General features: G+C 40.2%; 1 protein-coding gene across 1 annotated transcript in view; it reads right to left on the bottom strand.

Moving 5' to 3' along the window:
• Positions 1–17,861, bottom strand: part of PDE8B (phosphodiesterase 8B) — a 356,027-nt gene that overhangs the window by 81,974 nt on the left and 256,192 nt on the right. The window contains exons 6-9 of the mRNA XM_023214908.1: positions 17,758–17,817; positions 15,042–15,099; positions 9,120–9,208; positions 1,983–2,061 (exon numbers count right to left, since the gene is read on the bottom strand). Coding sequence (XP_023070676.1) covers positions 1,983–2,061; positions 9,120–9,208; positions 15,042–15,099; positions 17,758–17,817 — 286 coding nt within the window. The remainder of the gene's footprint in view (positions 1–1,982; positions 2,062–9,119; positions 9,209–15,041; positions 15,100–17,757; positions 17,818–17,861) is intronic.

Below are 17,861 nucleotides of genomic sequence, written 5' to 3'. Positions count from 1 at the left end.
TATCAAGGAAGATCATATATGAACTATCCCATCCAGTGATGACATCCTCAAAATTTATAGCACATAGGTAATCTCACTATACATATAACATCCTCTATCCAGCTCCTTCCTCCTTCCTCTTGTTTTAAGTTCCATACTATAGATTGCTGGTACATTTTTCTAAAGGAGGATGAAAAGGTTCCCTGAGAAAAAAGCTGTAAGGTCTTCTTTCAGAATCCAAGTTTCCCTTAAAGGCAGTGACTCTCCTTCCACCTCTCCTTTACAGGCATCTGTTATACTTGCCTCATGCCCCTGTTTCTTTCTGTTCATGGCAAAGGCTGGGAGATGATTAATATCATAATGTGACACCATCACAATAGTGCTTCTCCCAGGGATACAGGTTTTCTAACCTCCAATTGATAACTGGAGAATGAAAGACTGTTCCCTATTCTAGAAGTTGTTTGTTAGATTACAGGTGGAGGGGCAGGGAGCCCCTTCTCCTCATTTCTGAAATCAAATCTAGCTGCACACTGCAAAACAGGGAGGTGCCAAGAAAATGTGCTTCATGAATATACTTGATTGTTCAAGTCTGGGTATAAGTAAGGGAGATGTGGGATTTTTGTGCTTGGTCTGTAACAGAAACATGTCTGACTCTCTCTGAGGTCCAAGAGGCAGATCTGTGGGCAGGTGGGCCACTAATAGCCAGCAACATGAAGAAGCCTTCAGATACATTTCAAGGGGGCAGCCAGAAAACATATTCTAACAATACAGCTAAACAGGAAACCAGGTAGGAAGGCTTTGGAGACATGACTACATGTTTTAGTTCTGATATTTATTACTAAGGCTTTCCTTGGATACGTTCCTTGACCTTGTTGGGACTCAGTTTCCTCCTCTGCACTATAGGGCAATGATTTCTCTTTCCTACCCTTACTGAATAGAAATGAGACAACCTAATGAAAGTGCTGATGACAGGGCCTAGGCAGGGTGGGCTGCTGATGTTATTGGTCTGGTATGAGAACAGGGTGTGTATGTGTGCACTGGGAGATTAGGGCAGACAAATGTGAGGCTTCTGCTGTGGGCTTCACTGTGTGTTGCCCACTGTCTTTGGTGCTCTACTGATGACAAGTGCTCCTCACACTCCATGCCACTCTGCAAACCAACTGCAGGCAAACAAGCACCAATTCGTGGAAAGTCTATATTTCAGAGTATTTTACAAATACAGATGTCTTACTTTCCAACAATTATAATAAGAATACCTCATTTCTTGAAAGGTTTCTCTGCTACACACATTTCCTTAGAAGGATGACATTCATGTAAGAATGCTTTATAATTAGAATACCCACTGCAGGCAAACAAATGAATGTCTTTGAAAATATTCTGTTCCATAGACATTTATAGGCATTTACTGTACCATTCTGACTTACTTCTACGTGAATAGTATCTTCACAGATGGTCAAAAGAATTTACCCCAGTTCTAGCTGGGTGCAGTGACTCACACCTATAATCCCAGCACTTTGGGAGGCCAAGGCAGGTGGATCACTTGAGGTCAGGAGTTTGAGACCAACCTGGCCAACATGGTAAAACCCCATCTCTACTAAAAATGTAAAAATTAGCTGAGTTTGGTGGCATATGCCTGTAATCCTAGCTACTTAGAGGAACAAGAATCACTGGAACCTGAGAGGCAGAAATTATACTGAGCCAAGATGACCACTGTAATCCAGCCTGGGTGACAGAATGAGAATCTGTCTCAAAAAAATAAATTTTCTTAAATCCCATTTCTGTCAAAGAAATTGCAGGTTCTGATCTGAAGTAATCATTTTTTGTTCTTTATTGAATATCTAATTCTTAAGTCTATCAGTATTCTTTGCACAGCTTGATATTTATTTCTCCTAAGAAAATGTGCTGATATGTGAGGTTGATGGGAAAGTACTTGATAAAAAGTGTGGCTTAAACCTGAAAGGTTCATTTTGAATGTTAATGATAGAGATGGTTTCTTTCCATACCTGAATCACGTGGTCATCGCTTGTTATTTCTATGGCTTCATGACAGTGATCTAATGCTGTAAACACTGAATTACAGGCCCTGAAAGTTATAAAAGATTGAAGTTAGTTCTTCTATGAAAACCATTCACATTTCATCTGTTAATTTAACAAAGTAGACAGATACCAGGTTCATCAAATCTACGTACTTTTTGTTACTGCCATGGTCTGACTGCTGATGTCTCCCAAAAGTTCATATGTTGGAATCTAACATCCAATGTGACTGTATGAAGATGCAGAGCCTTTGGGAAGTGGCTAAGTCTGTGGGGCTTCGTCCTCATGAATGGGATTAGTGCCTTTATTAAAGAGGCTCCAGTGGGCTCCCTTGCACTTTCTGCCATGTGAGGAAATAGAGAGGGTCCTCTCTATGAGGAACGGGCCCTCACCAGACACAGAACCTGCTGGCACCTTGATCTTGGACTTCTCAACCTCCAGAACTGTGAGCAATACATTTCTGCTGCTTATTAATCACTCAGTTTAAGGTACAGTAATGCAACTCATAATGATGTTTCAACAATGGACTCAATATACAATGGTGGTCCTGTGAGATTATAATCCTAATTCCTATTGCCTAGTGGTGTTATAGCAGACAGAACATCCTCATGTGTCTGTGATGATGTTGGTGTAAACAAGCTCACTGCACTATCAGCTGTATAAACATATAGCAATACAGTAATGATGTACAGTATATAATGTTTGATAAGAGATGACTAGGATACTGGTTTATGTACTTACTATACTATTCATCATTGTTTTAGATAAAATACTCCTTCTACTACTAAGAAGAGTTAACTGTAAAGCAGCCTCAGGCAGGTCCTTCAGGAGGTATCACAGAAGATGCATTGTTATCATAGAAGGTGACAGCTCCATGTGTGTTATTGCCCCTGAAGACCTTCCAGTGAGACAAGATGTGGAGGGGGAAGTCAGTGATACTGATGATCCTGACCCTGTGCAGGCACTGGCCAAAGTTGTCTTATTTTTAACAAAAAAGTTTAAAAAGTTAAAAAAAAAAAGATTTAAAAATAGAAAAAAGCTGACAGAATAATGTTATAAAGAAATAAATTTTTTGTACAGCTGTGAAATGTGTGTTTTAAGCTAAATGGTATTAAGAGTGAAAAAGTTTAAAAATATAAAGGTTTATAAAGTTAAAAAACAGCAGTAAGCTAAGGCAAATTTACTATTGAAGAAAGGAAAATGTTTTAATGAATTTTGTGTAGCCTAAGAGTACAAAGCTGATCAAGTCTACAGTCATATATACATAACACCCTGGGCCTTCACGTTCCCTCTCCTTTCACTCCCCAGCTCACCCAGAGCAACTCCCAGTCCTGCAAGCTCCATTCATGCTAAGTGCCTTATACAAGTGCACCATTTTAAATCTTTCTATACTGCATTTTTACTGTGCCTTTCTATGTTTAAATTCACAAATACCATTGTGTTAAAATTGTCTACAGTATTCAGTACAATAACATGCTCCCCAGGTTTGTAACCTAGGAGCAACAGGCTAGACCATGTAGCCTGGGTGTGTAGTAAGCTATACCATCTAGGTTTGTGTAAGTACACTCTACAATGTTTGCACAATGATAAAATTGTCCAACGACACATTTCTCAGAACATACCCCTATCATTAAATGATGCATGACTATATTTCATTATTGCAATCCTAACAGACTAAGAGGGTTAACAATATGCTCTGAGGGAAAAAAAAAGTCATCTTTCAAACTAAATGCATAAACAATATTTGGAATCAGACTCTCATTTTCTTTGTTACAGTTTTAACCAATTTCCTAATCTAGAGCAACTCCAAATACAGTAAGCTATTTACTGTCCAACACAGCAAGCATGTAGCTAGAGCTCTGTTATTTATACTGACTGTTTAAAGAATCCCAACAAAAAGCTTTCTTACACATTGCAAAAAGGAAAAAAAAAGTGTTGATTTACTGGATTGATGTTTTTTCTTTAAAAGAAAAACTCTGAAAAATGTTATTTTTTCCACTCATAAAGGCATTCTAACTTTGTCATCCTATTTTGATCTGTTTAGAAGGAAGAAGGCAGAAAGAACTGGGTGAAATCTGGCTCTGTATTTTTCCAGTTACGCTACCTGAGGCAACTTTTTGTCTTCAATGGCCCTCAGTTTCCTCATCCATAAAATGAGGATAATAATACGTATTTCACAGGTTTTTATAAAGATGAAAACAGATAGTTTATGTGAGGCATTTCTCGAAGTGCTTGGGACAATACGAGCATCCAACACATGATACCTGTTGTTATGTTTCAGATCACAGAGCAATACTTCTTTGATCTCTAAGGCTTTCAAAAGGCTTTGGTTAAAAAAATGAATCATAGCCTATCTTTTCTTGTAAGTACACCTGAAATGTCAAACCAAGAACAGTATTCAATAATAGTGAGGTATGCATACAGAGTGCAGTATTTTAGCCAACTGCAGGACGCCAATCCTATAGTTGCAGAAATGAAGATATCAGTGTGAGAAGGTAAGTAAAACAAGTAATCATGATACGGGTTAGCAGAGCAGAGGAGAATATCAACCTAACTCAACTGAAAAGGCTTACAGGTGCAGTAGTATATTTCCTTAGTTAAATTGCTCCAGTCTACCCAATTTGAACTGTATACTGTCTTAGTACCACCACCTGTAAACATGATAATTTAAAATAAGAAAAAAGAATTAAAGGGGGCTTTAAAACTGCTACCAAATTTGTCACTGCACTACCTCATAAGAGATAAGCAAAAGCTAGTCGTATCAACAGTGTTTTCCAGGCACCTGGTCCAAAACTTGACAAAGCACCGCAGGGATTTCCTGGGCAACAGCTGTCTTTCAGAAGTCACTTGTGGAGAAACACACTCTATGTGGACTAATTTGTTAACTTTGAGAGCTGGATAATTAAGCTTTAATTAACACATTTTATCAAATGACAAATTCCTCTCTTGCTTAAGTATTTTCTCTAACTATGTAAACAGGTTTCAACTAAATATATAAACAGGTACTTCAGACTATTATCATTTTCATCAATTCAAGAGGTTGCCTTTATACATGATCTTAGATCCAATCTCCAAAATTTATTAAACATTCATTTTATGATTATCCACAAAGCATGAAATTTTCAATAAGTATAAAGCCCCATAAGATAAAGTAAATGCTTATCAACAGTTGAAATGAAAGGATACTGGTAGAAAGAACACACTATTTCCCACCCCTGCCCCCCACGACAAACACGACCAGACTGCAATGTTTATTCAGGCTCTCAACCTCTTTGGTTGATGGTTCTATTTAAATAAACCTGCAGCAAAATGAGATAATCAATTTGAGTCATGTTTCTAGAGTTTCAGAACTTAATTGCTTGTATTAATTATTCATATTCTTCTGGCAGAAGAACCTTAGCTTTATTAATATCTGTTCATGGGAACCATACAATTCTTTTGTCTCAGGTATCTTTATGTTTTATTCTTCAGGTTAAAAAGTTGGAAAACCAGAAAAAGGAAACACAAGGGAAAAGTAACCTAGGTGTGGAAACCCATGAAGTATAGGTAATGTCACCATTTTCCCTGCACCTTCTAAAGAGCCCTCGAAGGTCCAGAGAGAAAAGGTAAATATTACAGAGGTCCAGGTATAAAGTCTATAAATAACGTAGTGCTATGCTGAGTGGAAAGTGCACCAGACTGAAAAAGCAGGATGCCTGGATTCTACTCCATCACAGTCACCAACATGCTGAGTAGCTGTGAAGGTTCTCAGTGTTTTCCTCTGTCAGTCTGGGTGTTGGGTTACATTATCTCCTGTGTCTCTTCCAAAAGTGCTCTATCTAGACTCCACCAACACATACACACACACACACACTCTGAGGCTGCCTGGAACAAGGGTAGGACTGGGCAAGGTGGTGGCTTGTAGGGAAAAGATTCTGAACGCAAGTCCACATCCCAGTAGGAGTCTGGGATGAATTGGGAGCAGGGAGTGGAAGAGGTAAGAGGATCATGACTTAGCTACTTGTTAGCACTCATTACTGGGCAATAAAGCAATAGCGGACTGGTCATTTTAAGCCTTCACAGCTCAGTTTCCACCCCTGTAACACAATAGCTATCACGCAGAGCCCGTATGAGAATAGAGTGCTCTATAAATGTCTGTTAATACTGAGAGATGTGGTGTTCCACAGAATACAGAGTTTTGTCCATCAAAAATTTTGATTCTTTCTAAAACTGAGGATTGCTACTGTCTTAAGATTTAGAGTGAAACAAACATGACTTGGATGTAACTTCTAGACTGACTAATGAATCAAACGATAGCTGGTACTGCATTAGTATGTATCGATCAGCCCAAACTCCTGCTAAGTATCTAAATAATTATCTGTATTTTAGATAAAATAGATCTTTTCATGATAAAGAGGTGTAACAACATCAGAAGAGATAGTCATCATTTAATTTAGATTATCCTAGACACTCTCCATTTCATAAATTCTTCTATTCAACAGAGTAATTAATCAAAGGCATACAGATACATGATTTAATTCTTATATCTTTAAAAGTTATTTTATATAATAGAATCTTAAAATTAGACTATATCTTCTGTTTGATCACATCAGGTGATCCTTTTTTTTTCTTGGTTAAGTAAATATGGTCACTAGACACAGGACCCGGACAGAGGTGTCTACCTTCAACATTCGTCATCATCCTGCAGTACAGACTGTCCTTGAGGAATGACAGTAATGCTACATATTTAGCTGCAGCTGGGGGCGGAATTGTAGGGGAAAGTATTATATAATTAGACTATAATTATTCTAGCATTGTATAATAAAGAGCCTCATTTTCCCAGTCTGCAACAAATGATAGAGTTGCCTGCCTGCCTTGGGGTGCAGGTATATGTGCTAGACGTCCCTAAGTGCCCTAAGGAGCTGGGGAGGGGCCATGGCATGGGTCACTGCCTCCATCTGCTGGGCCTAGATACAGTATACCTGGGAATATGCACATAAAATCATGCACATGTTCACACACACACCCAAAAGGGTGATAACTTGAATAAGGTTGAGGCAGAATCCACCAAAAAGCAACAGCTGAAGCTTGTGCAGAAGGCAAGATAATCCATGTGCCAGGCAAACCTTCTTTCCTGGGGCCACTATCTTCCTGGGTCAGGTCCATTCACCAATTTCACACTGATTTGTATTAAGAACTTCAGCCTTTTCATTATGACCTCAACAATGGGTCCAATGCCCCCAACCAGTTCTAGTAAGTGAGGGGTCAGAAGTATAGTACTTACATAATGGTAGGTACTTAGAAATTTACAAAATTCTGAATCTGATAAGATCTTAAAAAGTCTTTGGTACAATAACCTGAAGGCTTTTCTTTATGCTCTTGTTGGCTGGGGATATTTATTTCAAATTTCCAGGCCTGCTTTTGCCCTGTTCATCGTGGACAAGGTGCCCCTAACATTCCTGGGACAGCCCTCCAGTGCCCCATGTGCACTGCAGAATCTGTATTAGGGCATCTCCTGGCAACTCACATAGGCCATCACATGTAATGCTGCCTAAAAAAACAGAAACTTATTTAAAATCAAATAATGGAATTGCCTATCAAAGCAATGAGGTGTTGAGCTGTTCATTTTTTATTGTGGGTAATACACAGCTGAAGAATTAAACCACAATAAAACCCCCCTCTTTCTAATTATATTTATTGTGTAAACATCTAAAATAAAAGTGCCGAGTCTTTTAACCTTCAATTAAAAACAGTAGAGACCCCCAGAAATAATAACAATGAATCTACATTATTAAAAGGCATAAATTATGGAAGTAAAGGCAACGTGGGTTTCTAGAAAAATTCTATGAAGTTCTCTGAAGCTAGCATACACATAAAAATAAACCAAGGGATCTAGCTTACTTATACTTTCAAAAAGTCTTTGTCAATATTTCTTATCAAGGGCTGTTAAAAAATACCTGAATTCCCAAAATATCTGATTTTCCACTGGTTTGAGATTCTTTTTTTAATACTTTTCTATCTAAGGAAGTGACCGTTTATCCCACACTTTATTTCTTAGAGCATTCTACCCACCAAAAAGTGACTTCCCTGACCAGGGTGCACCCCAGGGGAACCTGCTTCTCTAGGTTTATGTCAATTCATTTTGCCTCCCTGGGACAGAGGATAATTAAGTTTGAAAAGGGTTTTGTAATCTTTGAATGACAATAAGTAATCAAGATAAGGTATATAATCACTATAATAGGATGCTCTCCTACTTATTTTGTGTTGAGCCTCAAACTATCCATGACTTCTCAGTCAGCCAGAGAGAGAAGCCATGCTACAGACTTTTCTGGCATCCCACGGCCTGAATTTCCTGGGGACTGGGCCCCGCAGTGGCCCATGGGTGGAGAAGAGCCTCCTCTTTTCCCTGCTCCCTGACTGAGAAGGGAGGAAAACATCAGGGTCCAAAAAGCCTGCCAGAGTGGAGCCTGAGCAAAACCAGGCAGGAGCTAGGACCCTGATATTCCTAAGAGGGTCCAGGAGCAGAACATCCCCCAGCCCAGCATTCTGGCCAGCAGCCAGACACCCAGAGAATCCCATCCCTGGAACTGAGCACCAGTGACAAGCCAGATCTTAAAACACTACATGCTTGTAAAGAGACTTAAAACTGGTTTCTGAAAGCTACTTCATACATATTGAGGCCACAAACAGACTTAATAAAATTGCTATTGTCGTTACTTAGCAATTATTATGGTTAGCATGATAAATATCACCATTAGTTTACCCCTATGCGTAACAATCCAAGTAAAAATTTATAAATATTGAAAGTAGGATGTAGAAAATAATCCTCAAGGCTATTCCCAATCTCGATCTAATTGTGCAAAAATTAAACATTTTCCCAGGTTACAATTTTAAAATTCTGTAAATAGTGGAAAATACTGTCAAAAGAAGAAATGCTTCCAATTTATTTCTTTATATAACAGGCCTTCTGGCTTAGATACTGCTGTTGGCCAGCTGCCATTCATTGCCTGTTTAAAAGCTTCAAAATCCCTGGGATTCAGCTATGAACCCATGAACATCAGCCTGTTGACAGATAAGATTTTCTAAAGAATTGTTAACCTTATGTTACTGTCTCACTTTGCTACATACCGTAATTTGAACTGGGAGCGAACTTCCCCATGTTCTATTTGAATCAGTTCATTATAGCAAGCAATTATGCTGCTATTCTCCATAAATCTCTGAAAAGAAAGCAAAGACAATACATAAGATATATAGTTACTTCTTTGAGAGCCAAACAGAGAAACTTAACAGTTGTTCCTACCCCCAGGTAACTCTGTTATATAAGACAATTAGACAATTAGTAAGTAAGACGAGATGAAACAGTTGTCAAGGTGTTCAAAGTGCTTGTTTAAATGTATGAGAAACAACAGACCAAGTAATACTGTACACTTCACTTCCTTCATAACAAAGGCAGAATAAACTACATTATGAACACTCTAGGGCACTGAATGCCTGCCCAGCCATGTAAATTACTGAAACATTTTGCTTCATATTGCACTAATAAAATCATCTAAAACCCAACACTCAGCATGTTCAGTGTGCAGCACATTATCAATGATCTCTTTGGAAGGGAGAGCCTACTCTTTACTTCCTTCCTAATTTTCTGAGTGCCTAATACGGGGGAAAAGTTAAACACAGAATTCTCATATGATCCAGCAATTCCACTTCTAGGTATATACTCAAAAGAACTGAAAACAAGTACTCAAATAAATACTTGTACATGTGTGTTCATAGCAGCATTATTCACCATAGCCAAAAGGCAGAAACAGCCCAAATGTTCAACATTTGAACAGATAAACAAATTGTGGTGTATACATACAATGGATTATTACTTGACCATAAAATAGGAATAAAATACTAATACATGTGACAACATGTATGAACCTGAAAAAAGCATTAAGTGAAAGAATCCAGACAAAAAAATTCACATATGGTATGATTCTATGTATATGAAATATTGAGAATAGGTCAATTGATTGAGTCAAAATGCAGATTGGTGGTTGCCAGGGCTGTGGGGAGGAGGAATAGGAGTGACTGCTTAATGGGAACACATTTGGGGATGATGAAAATGGCTTTTTTTGTTTGTTTTGCAACAGGGTCTCTAGACAGAGGTGGTGATTGTACAACATTGTGTATGTGCTAAATGCCACTGAACTGTTCACTTTAAAATGGCTAATTTTAGTTTCATCTCAATTGAAAAAAAAGCTTTCATGTATTTATAAATAAACGTAGTGAATGAATGAACAGATAGATAAGCAAATAATAATGCAGAAGAAAATGCAGCATACATTGTCCTTCATCAAAGAACCACGAAGCACCCATTTATGCTAGGCATGAGCTGCTCAAATCCCACGTTGAAAGAAGAGTAGGCCCTTTTTCACTTAATCCCAAAGAAATTTGGTTTACATTTCTCATATATGCTACATGATTCAGTGTAGGGTATATAGGAAACTGAGCACTTCTCTGACATGATCACATCAATACTTAATGAGAAATAATGAAATCAGAAAAAAAAAAGCAAGTAAAAAATAGTAAGGGAAGAGATTTAAGGACAATTCAACTTAGGAAAGGGGAAATGTTTTTGCATTTTAATTGATTAAAAAAAAACACATCATGCAAGCCTTTCTAAGCATATGGCTGGCAAACTACTAAGTAGAAAGATTAGCAGAATCCCAAAGTATTCCAAACTACCAGTCACATTCTTTTGCTTCTCAGGTAGCTATATAGGTGGAGAAGGAGAATACTAGATCCTGCTGAAAGATGTGTTTCTTAGATTTCCTTCACCCAAGTTGGCCAGAGAGAAAAATCAATCCCTCTCCTCACTCCTTCCTTTCTCTCTCTCTCTTCTCTCTCTCCCTCTCCCCCAACCCCCAATCTCTCTCACACACACACCCCACATACACACTGAAGCGGATGGCTCCACATATCTGGAGTGGTTGGCTTCTCTCTGGCTTTCCCTGGGCCTCTGATCCTCCACTATTCTTACATGGAAACTGGGAAGGGCTAAGGAAAGAGAGGAAGCCATAAACATACATAGAAGGGAAACACTTTCTCTTTGATTTACAGAGCAAAGTTAAACATGGTTAGATTCCATTTGAGCTTTTAGATGGATAAAAGCTATATATCAGCCTATAACAGAACTCAGGGGGTTGTTAGCTGATGTTTTGTAAAAACATGAAAAAAACATGATAACACACGTTTGAAAATGCCGGGATAACATAGAAAGATACGTATGTATATCATGACACTGTTTTGTAAATAATACACAGTCATTTCTATTTCTGCCTAGAAATAAATCTGAAAGGCTGGTGGCATAAACAATTTTAATTTTTAGCTTATCTGTATTCTCTATAACAAACATAGATTAGTTTTTGCAAAAAATGGAAAGAAAATGTTGGGATACACAAAGTTAGCAGGTTTGTTTACCACAGGACGTCTCAGAGCATTTAAAATGCTAATGTGCAATGTAGCTAAAGTGCTCTGTGAATTCTCAGGTGTGGGAGGAGGGGCAACTGAGTTTTCACTGATTCCCTAAACTTATTTGACCATAGAAGCCTTTTATCACGGACCACCTATTAATAGCTTTTGGTACAGTAGTGTTCTGTGGAGCACTAGCTTGGGAAACCTAACTTTAGTGGACCCAATATAGAGTTTGGAGTTAAACAACATGCATTTGCTTCTGGACTTTGTCATGAGTGTGAGCTCTGGCAAGTTTAGTTGTTTTGAGCCTGTTTCCTCCTCTGCAAAAATGGAGAAAATATCAAATCCCTCATATGTACAGGAGGATTAAGTAAATCACTGGGAACTGGGCCTGACAATAAATCGTAGCTCCCCACTTCCTACTCCACAGATGGCCTCTCCACAGAGAACTGTGTCCCTACAGTTGTGCCCCCGGCATGCCTAGCACATTGCACAGAGGCAGAACTCCATAAACACTTGTTAAACTGAACAAACATTTTTGCAAATAGAAAAAGAGGCACATAAAGTTGATATAAAAACAGCTGTAACCGTCCTTTGCTAAGATGCTGGTTTCCAAAAGGCTCAGCGTGGACTGAGCATCTATATAGTTGACTGCTTACACACAGCTCCAAAGCCTTCAAGGGGAGTTGTTGTGGGCTAGATCCCCACTCAGGCACTGCAGACTGAAGCACCAGCCAATTAGCTAGCAACCCAGGGGTGAGTTAAAGCAGATGATCTAATACAATCAAAACAGCTTGGCGATGGGAAACAACCTCACGGAAGGCAAGGATAATTGGCATATTTGAAAAGGTGCTTGGGAAGAGAGTTGTAAAAGATAGGATTTTGCCCAAAAAAGGAGAACCACCACTTGAAGATCAGTCTCAGCCAATGGTGTGCCACAGTAACGTCAGGAGAGCTGTTGGAGGTGCAGCGTGCTTCTCCTGGAATGAGCCCGAGCTACTGGGGGCACCCTGACCTAACCAGCAAATGGCCTCTATCAGGGTCAGCACTGAAGAACACCAGGTGGTCTCTGACAGCTACTGCTGTTAATGCCCCTTTGCCAGAGGCTTATTCACTGAGGCTGACTGCAAAACACAGTAACATGTCTGGATAGTGGGAAGTGAAGCCTTCCAGAGCACCATGGACAGGTTATAAAATGTGTAAGAAGGAAACAATGGAACTTTGGTTAAATGTTCTCAATAGCATTTGCACCCAAAGAGTGCCAGTTATTTCTCCTAACTGTGAGCAGATGTGCAACCTCAGCCTTCCAGACAAGACGCCATCGCTTCAAATGGCAGCAATTCTAAACCAGTTTGAGGTAGCATCACTGAACTAAAGGTAGAATTCCAAAAGGACACTCAACAGCATGTACATGGGTCCCTAATCGATAAAACCCACCGTGTGTCATCGCCATTCTCCAATCATCCCCCAGGTAATGAGTAGAATCTATGTCCTCACACTCCATGAGGTCCCAACTCAAACTTGAAAAGGACAACATTGGAATGGGGTAAAGTCGGGGGGTCAATATTACACAGAAGTTCTATGAAGTCTGTGAATAATTTTAGAGCTATTTCTTAGAAAATGAGTAAAGAAAATCTGTCTCAACCACATGGCTTCTTTGCTGAGTTTTCTTTTGCAACTCTTCATTCCAAAACTCAGAAGCATTGTCTCATGCATTCTCATTAAGATATAGCACCTAAGAATAGCTTTCAGAACCAAACGCCAACCTTTGCGAGAAGAGATAACAGACAAGAGGAAAAGTGTTAGGAGCGTGAAAAATATTGCTAGCTGGAAACATTCATTTCGATCACACATCGTGAGCCACTAGACTACCTTGAATCTTCTCTACAGCACTGCTACTTCCACACTGAAGCATACCAAAGCACAAAACAACTGCATCACAAAGGTAGTTTTTGCTTCTCTGTGGTCTACAACTAAGAGGAATATATATATTTTTAAGCCCGGAGTAGCAAAGTACCATTACTTAAAGCACACAAAGGATTTTCATAATTCACAAGGCACAGGCAGTACCTATTTTTTAAAGAATATATCACTCCACCTACTTGGGATTCAGATTACTCTTTTTTTTTTTTTTTTTTTTTTGAGACGGAGTTTTGCTCTTGTTGCCCAGGCTGGAGTACAATGGCACCATCTCGGCTCACCGCAACCTCCACCTCCCGGGTTCAAGTGATTCTCCTGCCTCAACCTCCCGAGTAGCTGGGATTATAGGCATGCGCCACCACGCCAGGCTAATTTTGTATTTTTAGTGGAGATGGGGTTTCTCCATGTTAGTAAGGCTGGTCTCGAACTCCCGACCTCAGGTGATCTTCCTGCCTTGGTCTCCCAAAGTGCTGGAATTACAGGCGTGAGCCACTGTGCCCGGCCGGGATTCAGATTACTCTTACCAAAAGATCTTGAGATATTGGGTATGCCTAATTACTTAGTTTGTTGGTAAGTCTCTTTGGAGTAACCAATCTCAATCTTTAAGTTGAATATCAGTGTTATTCATGATGTTTATAGTTTAAGTCAGGAGGTCACAGGATGCTATAGGATTACTTGTGTTTAGATGATCAGCAAAAGCTGTATAAGTAAACCGTGGTCTTCTATCCTATTATTCTCCTAAGGGAAATCTTTTATTCTTTACATAGGAGTAATATATATATTTGTTATTTTAAAAAATTAAAATATGAAGTAAGTTCTTCCACAATTTCTCTATAAGGACTTGTTTTCTTTTAATATTAGGGAATAGAGTTCTTTTAAACATTCATGTTTTGATGATCTTTTTCCTCCTCTGAAAAAGGAGGAAATATAGATACTATAGATAATGTTCCAGGCCACAATGCTGTGTGGCCTGGAACATTTCTGGTATTGATCCTCCCTTTCTTCCCTTTCTTCTAAGTCCATTCCATCAGTTCCTTTCCATTTGCATGCACACAGCCTTGCCTCCAATCTAATTTCTACCCTGAGATGCTGGGTGAGCTTGGTTATTTAGTTTGTTAGTGAGTTTCCTTGGAGAAATTCTTAATCTTCAAGTGGAATCTCAGTGTTATTTGTGTAGTTTGTCACTCAAAGAATTTTTCTTTGCTGATGTTAATGGTTTCAACCAGGAGTTTACAGGGTGCTACAGTCATCATGGGCCTGGCCCTAGGGTATAAACTCTGGCCAGCTCTGATGAACAGAGTCTTGGGTGCCAATTTGGTGGATGTATCTATATATAATCACACACACTTTGAATCGAATTGCCTGTACTGATTTAAATAAGGTTACTTTGGGACGACAGAATTTTAATCTGATATAATAAGATGGGTTTTTATGTCATTGTTTATCTATTGCTAAGATATATGGAGAAAACCCAGAGAGCAAAAAAGGCAAAGAGCTCGACTGGCAGTTGCACGTTACTCTCCCATGAGAACACAGTCTCTTCCTTTCCCCAACAGTCCTGGGGCTTCGTTTCCTTAACAGTTCTCCGTGGCGGCTTTTCTTTCCTGTTATGGGAGAGTCAGGGGGTAAGGTACCCACACCTGAGAGAGATGCTGGACATCTTGTACATACCCTGTTGAAGCCTGCATGGAGAAGAGGAAGGACTGACGCCTCTTCATGGTCATCCGATCTGCAGCAAAGCAGAAAATGTGGTCACTCAGCAGATACAAACCAGGATTCCTCACACTGAAACATGGAGAGAGAGCAATGAGGCCACACAGCATTAGCTCCAAGAGTGGCTTCCTGACGAGCACGTGCCCACGGGGCACACCTGCCTTCAAGGATACAGACCCCACATCTACCTTCCAGATGCAAAAAGAACAAAAACAGTAGAGAAAGCTCCAGCAGCGTACCTGGAGGTATCACCCTCAGTATACATGAGTGGCCCTTTCCAATTCAGCTGCCCTTTGGGGTTGAGCCACATGTATGGGAGCAGTCCCATAAAGGGACATGTTAGGTGCACTGTTCATTCTGAGACCATTGTCACCAAACCATCTGGAAGTATGACTCCCACACCAAAACCGAGCTGGGTCCAACTCTCAATATGAGGAAGACAGTCAGCAGTCCAGGCTGCAGGACCCCCAAGCCAAATGGGAGGGAAGTATCAGCAGGAACACACAGTTAGAAGGGAAGGAGAGAAAACAAAAATGGATAATTGCCACTCATTTCACAAGAGGGTTTGCTATAGTGAGCCTACCGCTGAGTCTCAGGACTTCAGTTTGAGTACAAGGTGGGACGTGGATTGCCTTGTCATGAAGACATGCCATCTCTGGGCTCCCTATCACCAAAATAGAGAAACAGGGTCTGAGACAGCCAGCAAGTAACATGGGGGACATACCCTAAGAACCAGGGAAGAAAAATGGAATAAAAGGGATTGGATGGAAGCGCAGATAGCAAACAGGAACAGAAGTCCCAGTGCTGACTTGTGGCATTACCCATAGTGGATTCCTGCCCTAAGGGAAAAGCTATTTCACCCACTTTGTTTTTCTTCTAGAATTCCAAGTTCTATCTTCTCTGACTGTTAAGAAGGCCACAAAACGGTTCCAAGGGTATTAATAATGTTTTATTTCTTAAGCTGGTGACATAGACACACACATTCATTTTATTACCACTCTCTCTATATGAAATATTTTATAATAAAACCAGGAAAAGTCAGTGACAATCACAACAAATAAGTCATAGTCAACCATTATTTTGTCAAGGACTAGCAAACCTTTTTGACCTATGAGTTGGAAAAACAAGAGTGTTTTCTTCTTGGACCCGTGTAATAAGCCAGGCTTGGGAAAAATGCTGTGTGGCCTTGAACATTTCTGGTATTGATGTCCAAGCCTCTATAACCTCATTCAAATCTCAGAGTGTCCAGAAGATAAATGTGAAAAGGAGGGTCGAAGGAGGTTCATCTTATGTCTCAGTTCCCCTCATTCATTCCCTGTGGAATCTTAATCTCCCACCAGGATGGAGAGGTGTAGTGTAACGAATCAGTGAGGACAATGTCTTTACTTTCTCTGGACCACATCCCGTGGTGGGTATCAAACAAAGTGAGAAGACAGAGCTCCTAGGAAGACACTCAAGGAGTAGCAGGTAAGTAGGAGTCTTCAGTTAGGGTAAGACTTTGAAGCCATGATTTCCTGCTGTATCCACATGGCTTTGGAATGAGGCATTTCAAGTCCCCTGGGCCAGACTTTCCTGGCCTTTGTCACAGAATTTGTGCCAAATGCCATAATGAGGCCAAGTCCAATAGGTCCTAGGCCCTAATGAAGTTCTTACTCTCTCCGAAGCTAAATACAGCCATTAAAAGACTACAACAGGCTGGGCGTGGTGGCTCACACCTGTAATCCCAGCACTTTGGGAGGCCGAGGCCGGCAGATCAGGAGGTCAGGAGATCGAGACCATCCTGGCTAACAGGGTGAAACCCCATCTCTACTAAAAACACAAAAAATTAGCCGGGAGTGGTGACGGGCACCTGTAGTCCCAGCTACTCAGGAGGCTGAGGCAGGAGAATGGTGTGAACCCGGGAGGCGGGGCTTGCAGTGAGCCAAGATTGCCCGCTGCACTCCAGCCTGGACGACAGAATGAGACTCCGTCTCAAAAACAAAAAAAAGACTACAACAAATTTTGTTACCTGCCAAGATTCCCACCACTGTAGTTTGTACAGACAACTTTTCTTCCTGCTGGCTCTTTTACTTTAAGTGCTGGCCACATCAGACGATAAACCCAGCAGAGCAGTTGCTCATTCTACAGTTTCATTGTACCTACAGCGCAATCCCTTTTCTTTGCTGTCCAGCATTGGATAAACTCTACTGTCCTGCCTCTAGCCACGTAACCGTCCCAGCATCAACTTCACAACCCTTGTCTTGTGGATTTAGTGCCCCTTTATTCTCATGCTTGAACATGAAAAAAAAAAAAAATGTGTTTCTTCTTAAATGAAAAACAAGCATATCCCCATCTCTTTTCTTCAAAGAACAAAAGATAAACTGGAACAATGTTTTCTCCAGACCACCTCCTCCTCAAATTTTCCATTCATTTCTGGCATATAATGAGTAAACTTTCTCCCTGAGGTGTATGACTATGTGCTAAAGGCAATTACATAAGATACAGAGAAAAACCTAAATATTTCCAGGAACTTGTGAAACAAACACAACCCCCAAAGCAAGATCAAGATCTAAGGCTGCTGTTCTAGGACCCGAGACGTGCCCATTGCTTAGACAGCTCAAAAACCAGATTGCATCTGACAAATATTCCAGAATGAACAGTACTCCTTCCAGCTGGGAATGGGAGGTGCACTTACGCTCGTGAAACCACTGCGAGGATCACCGTGTGCTCAGAGGGATTTGTGGCCCGGATCGACCTGCAATGAGAAGCCTCCAAGTCAAACAATGTGATCTGGACTTT

Source organism: Piliocolobus tephrosceles, chromosome 4 (genome assembly GCF_002776525.5).
Source record: "Piliocolobus tephrosceles isolate RC106 chromosome 4, ASM277652v3, whole genome shotgun sequence".
NCBI lineage: Eukaryota > Metazoa > Chordata > Mammalia > Primates > Cercopithecidae > Piliocolobus > Piliocolobus tephrosceles.
This window is presented reverse-complemented; position numbering and strand designations above follow the sequence as displayed.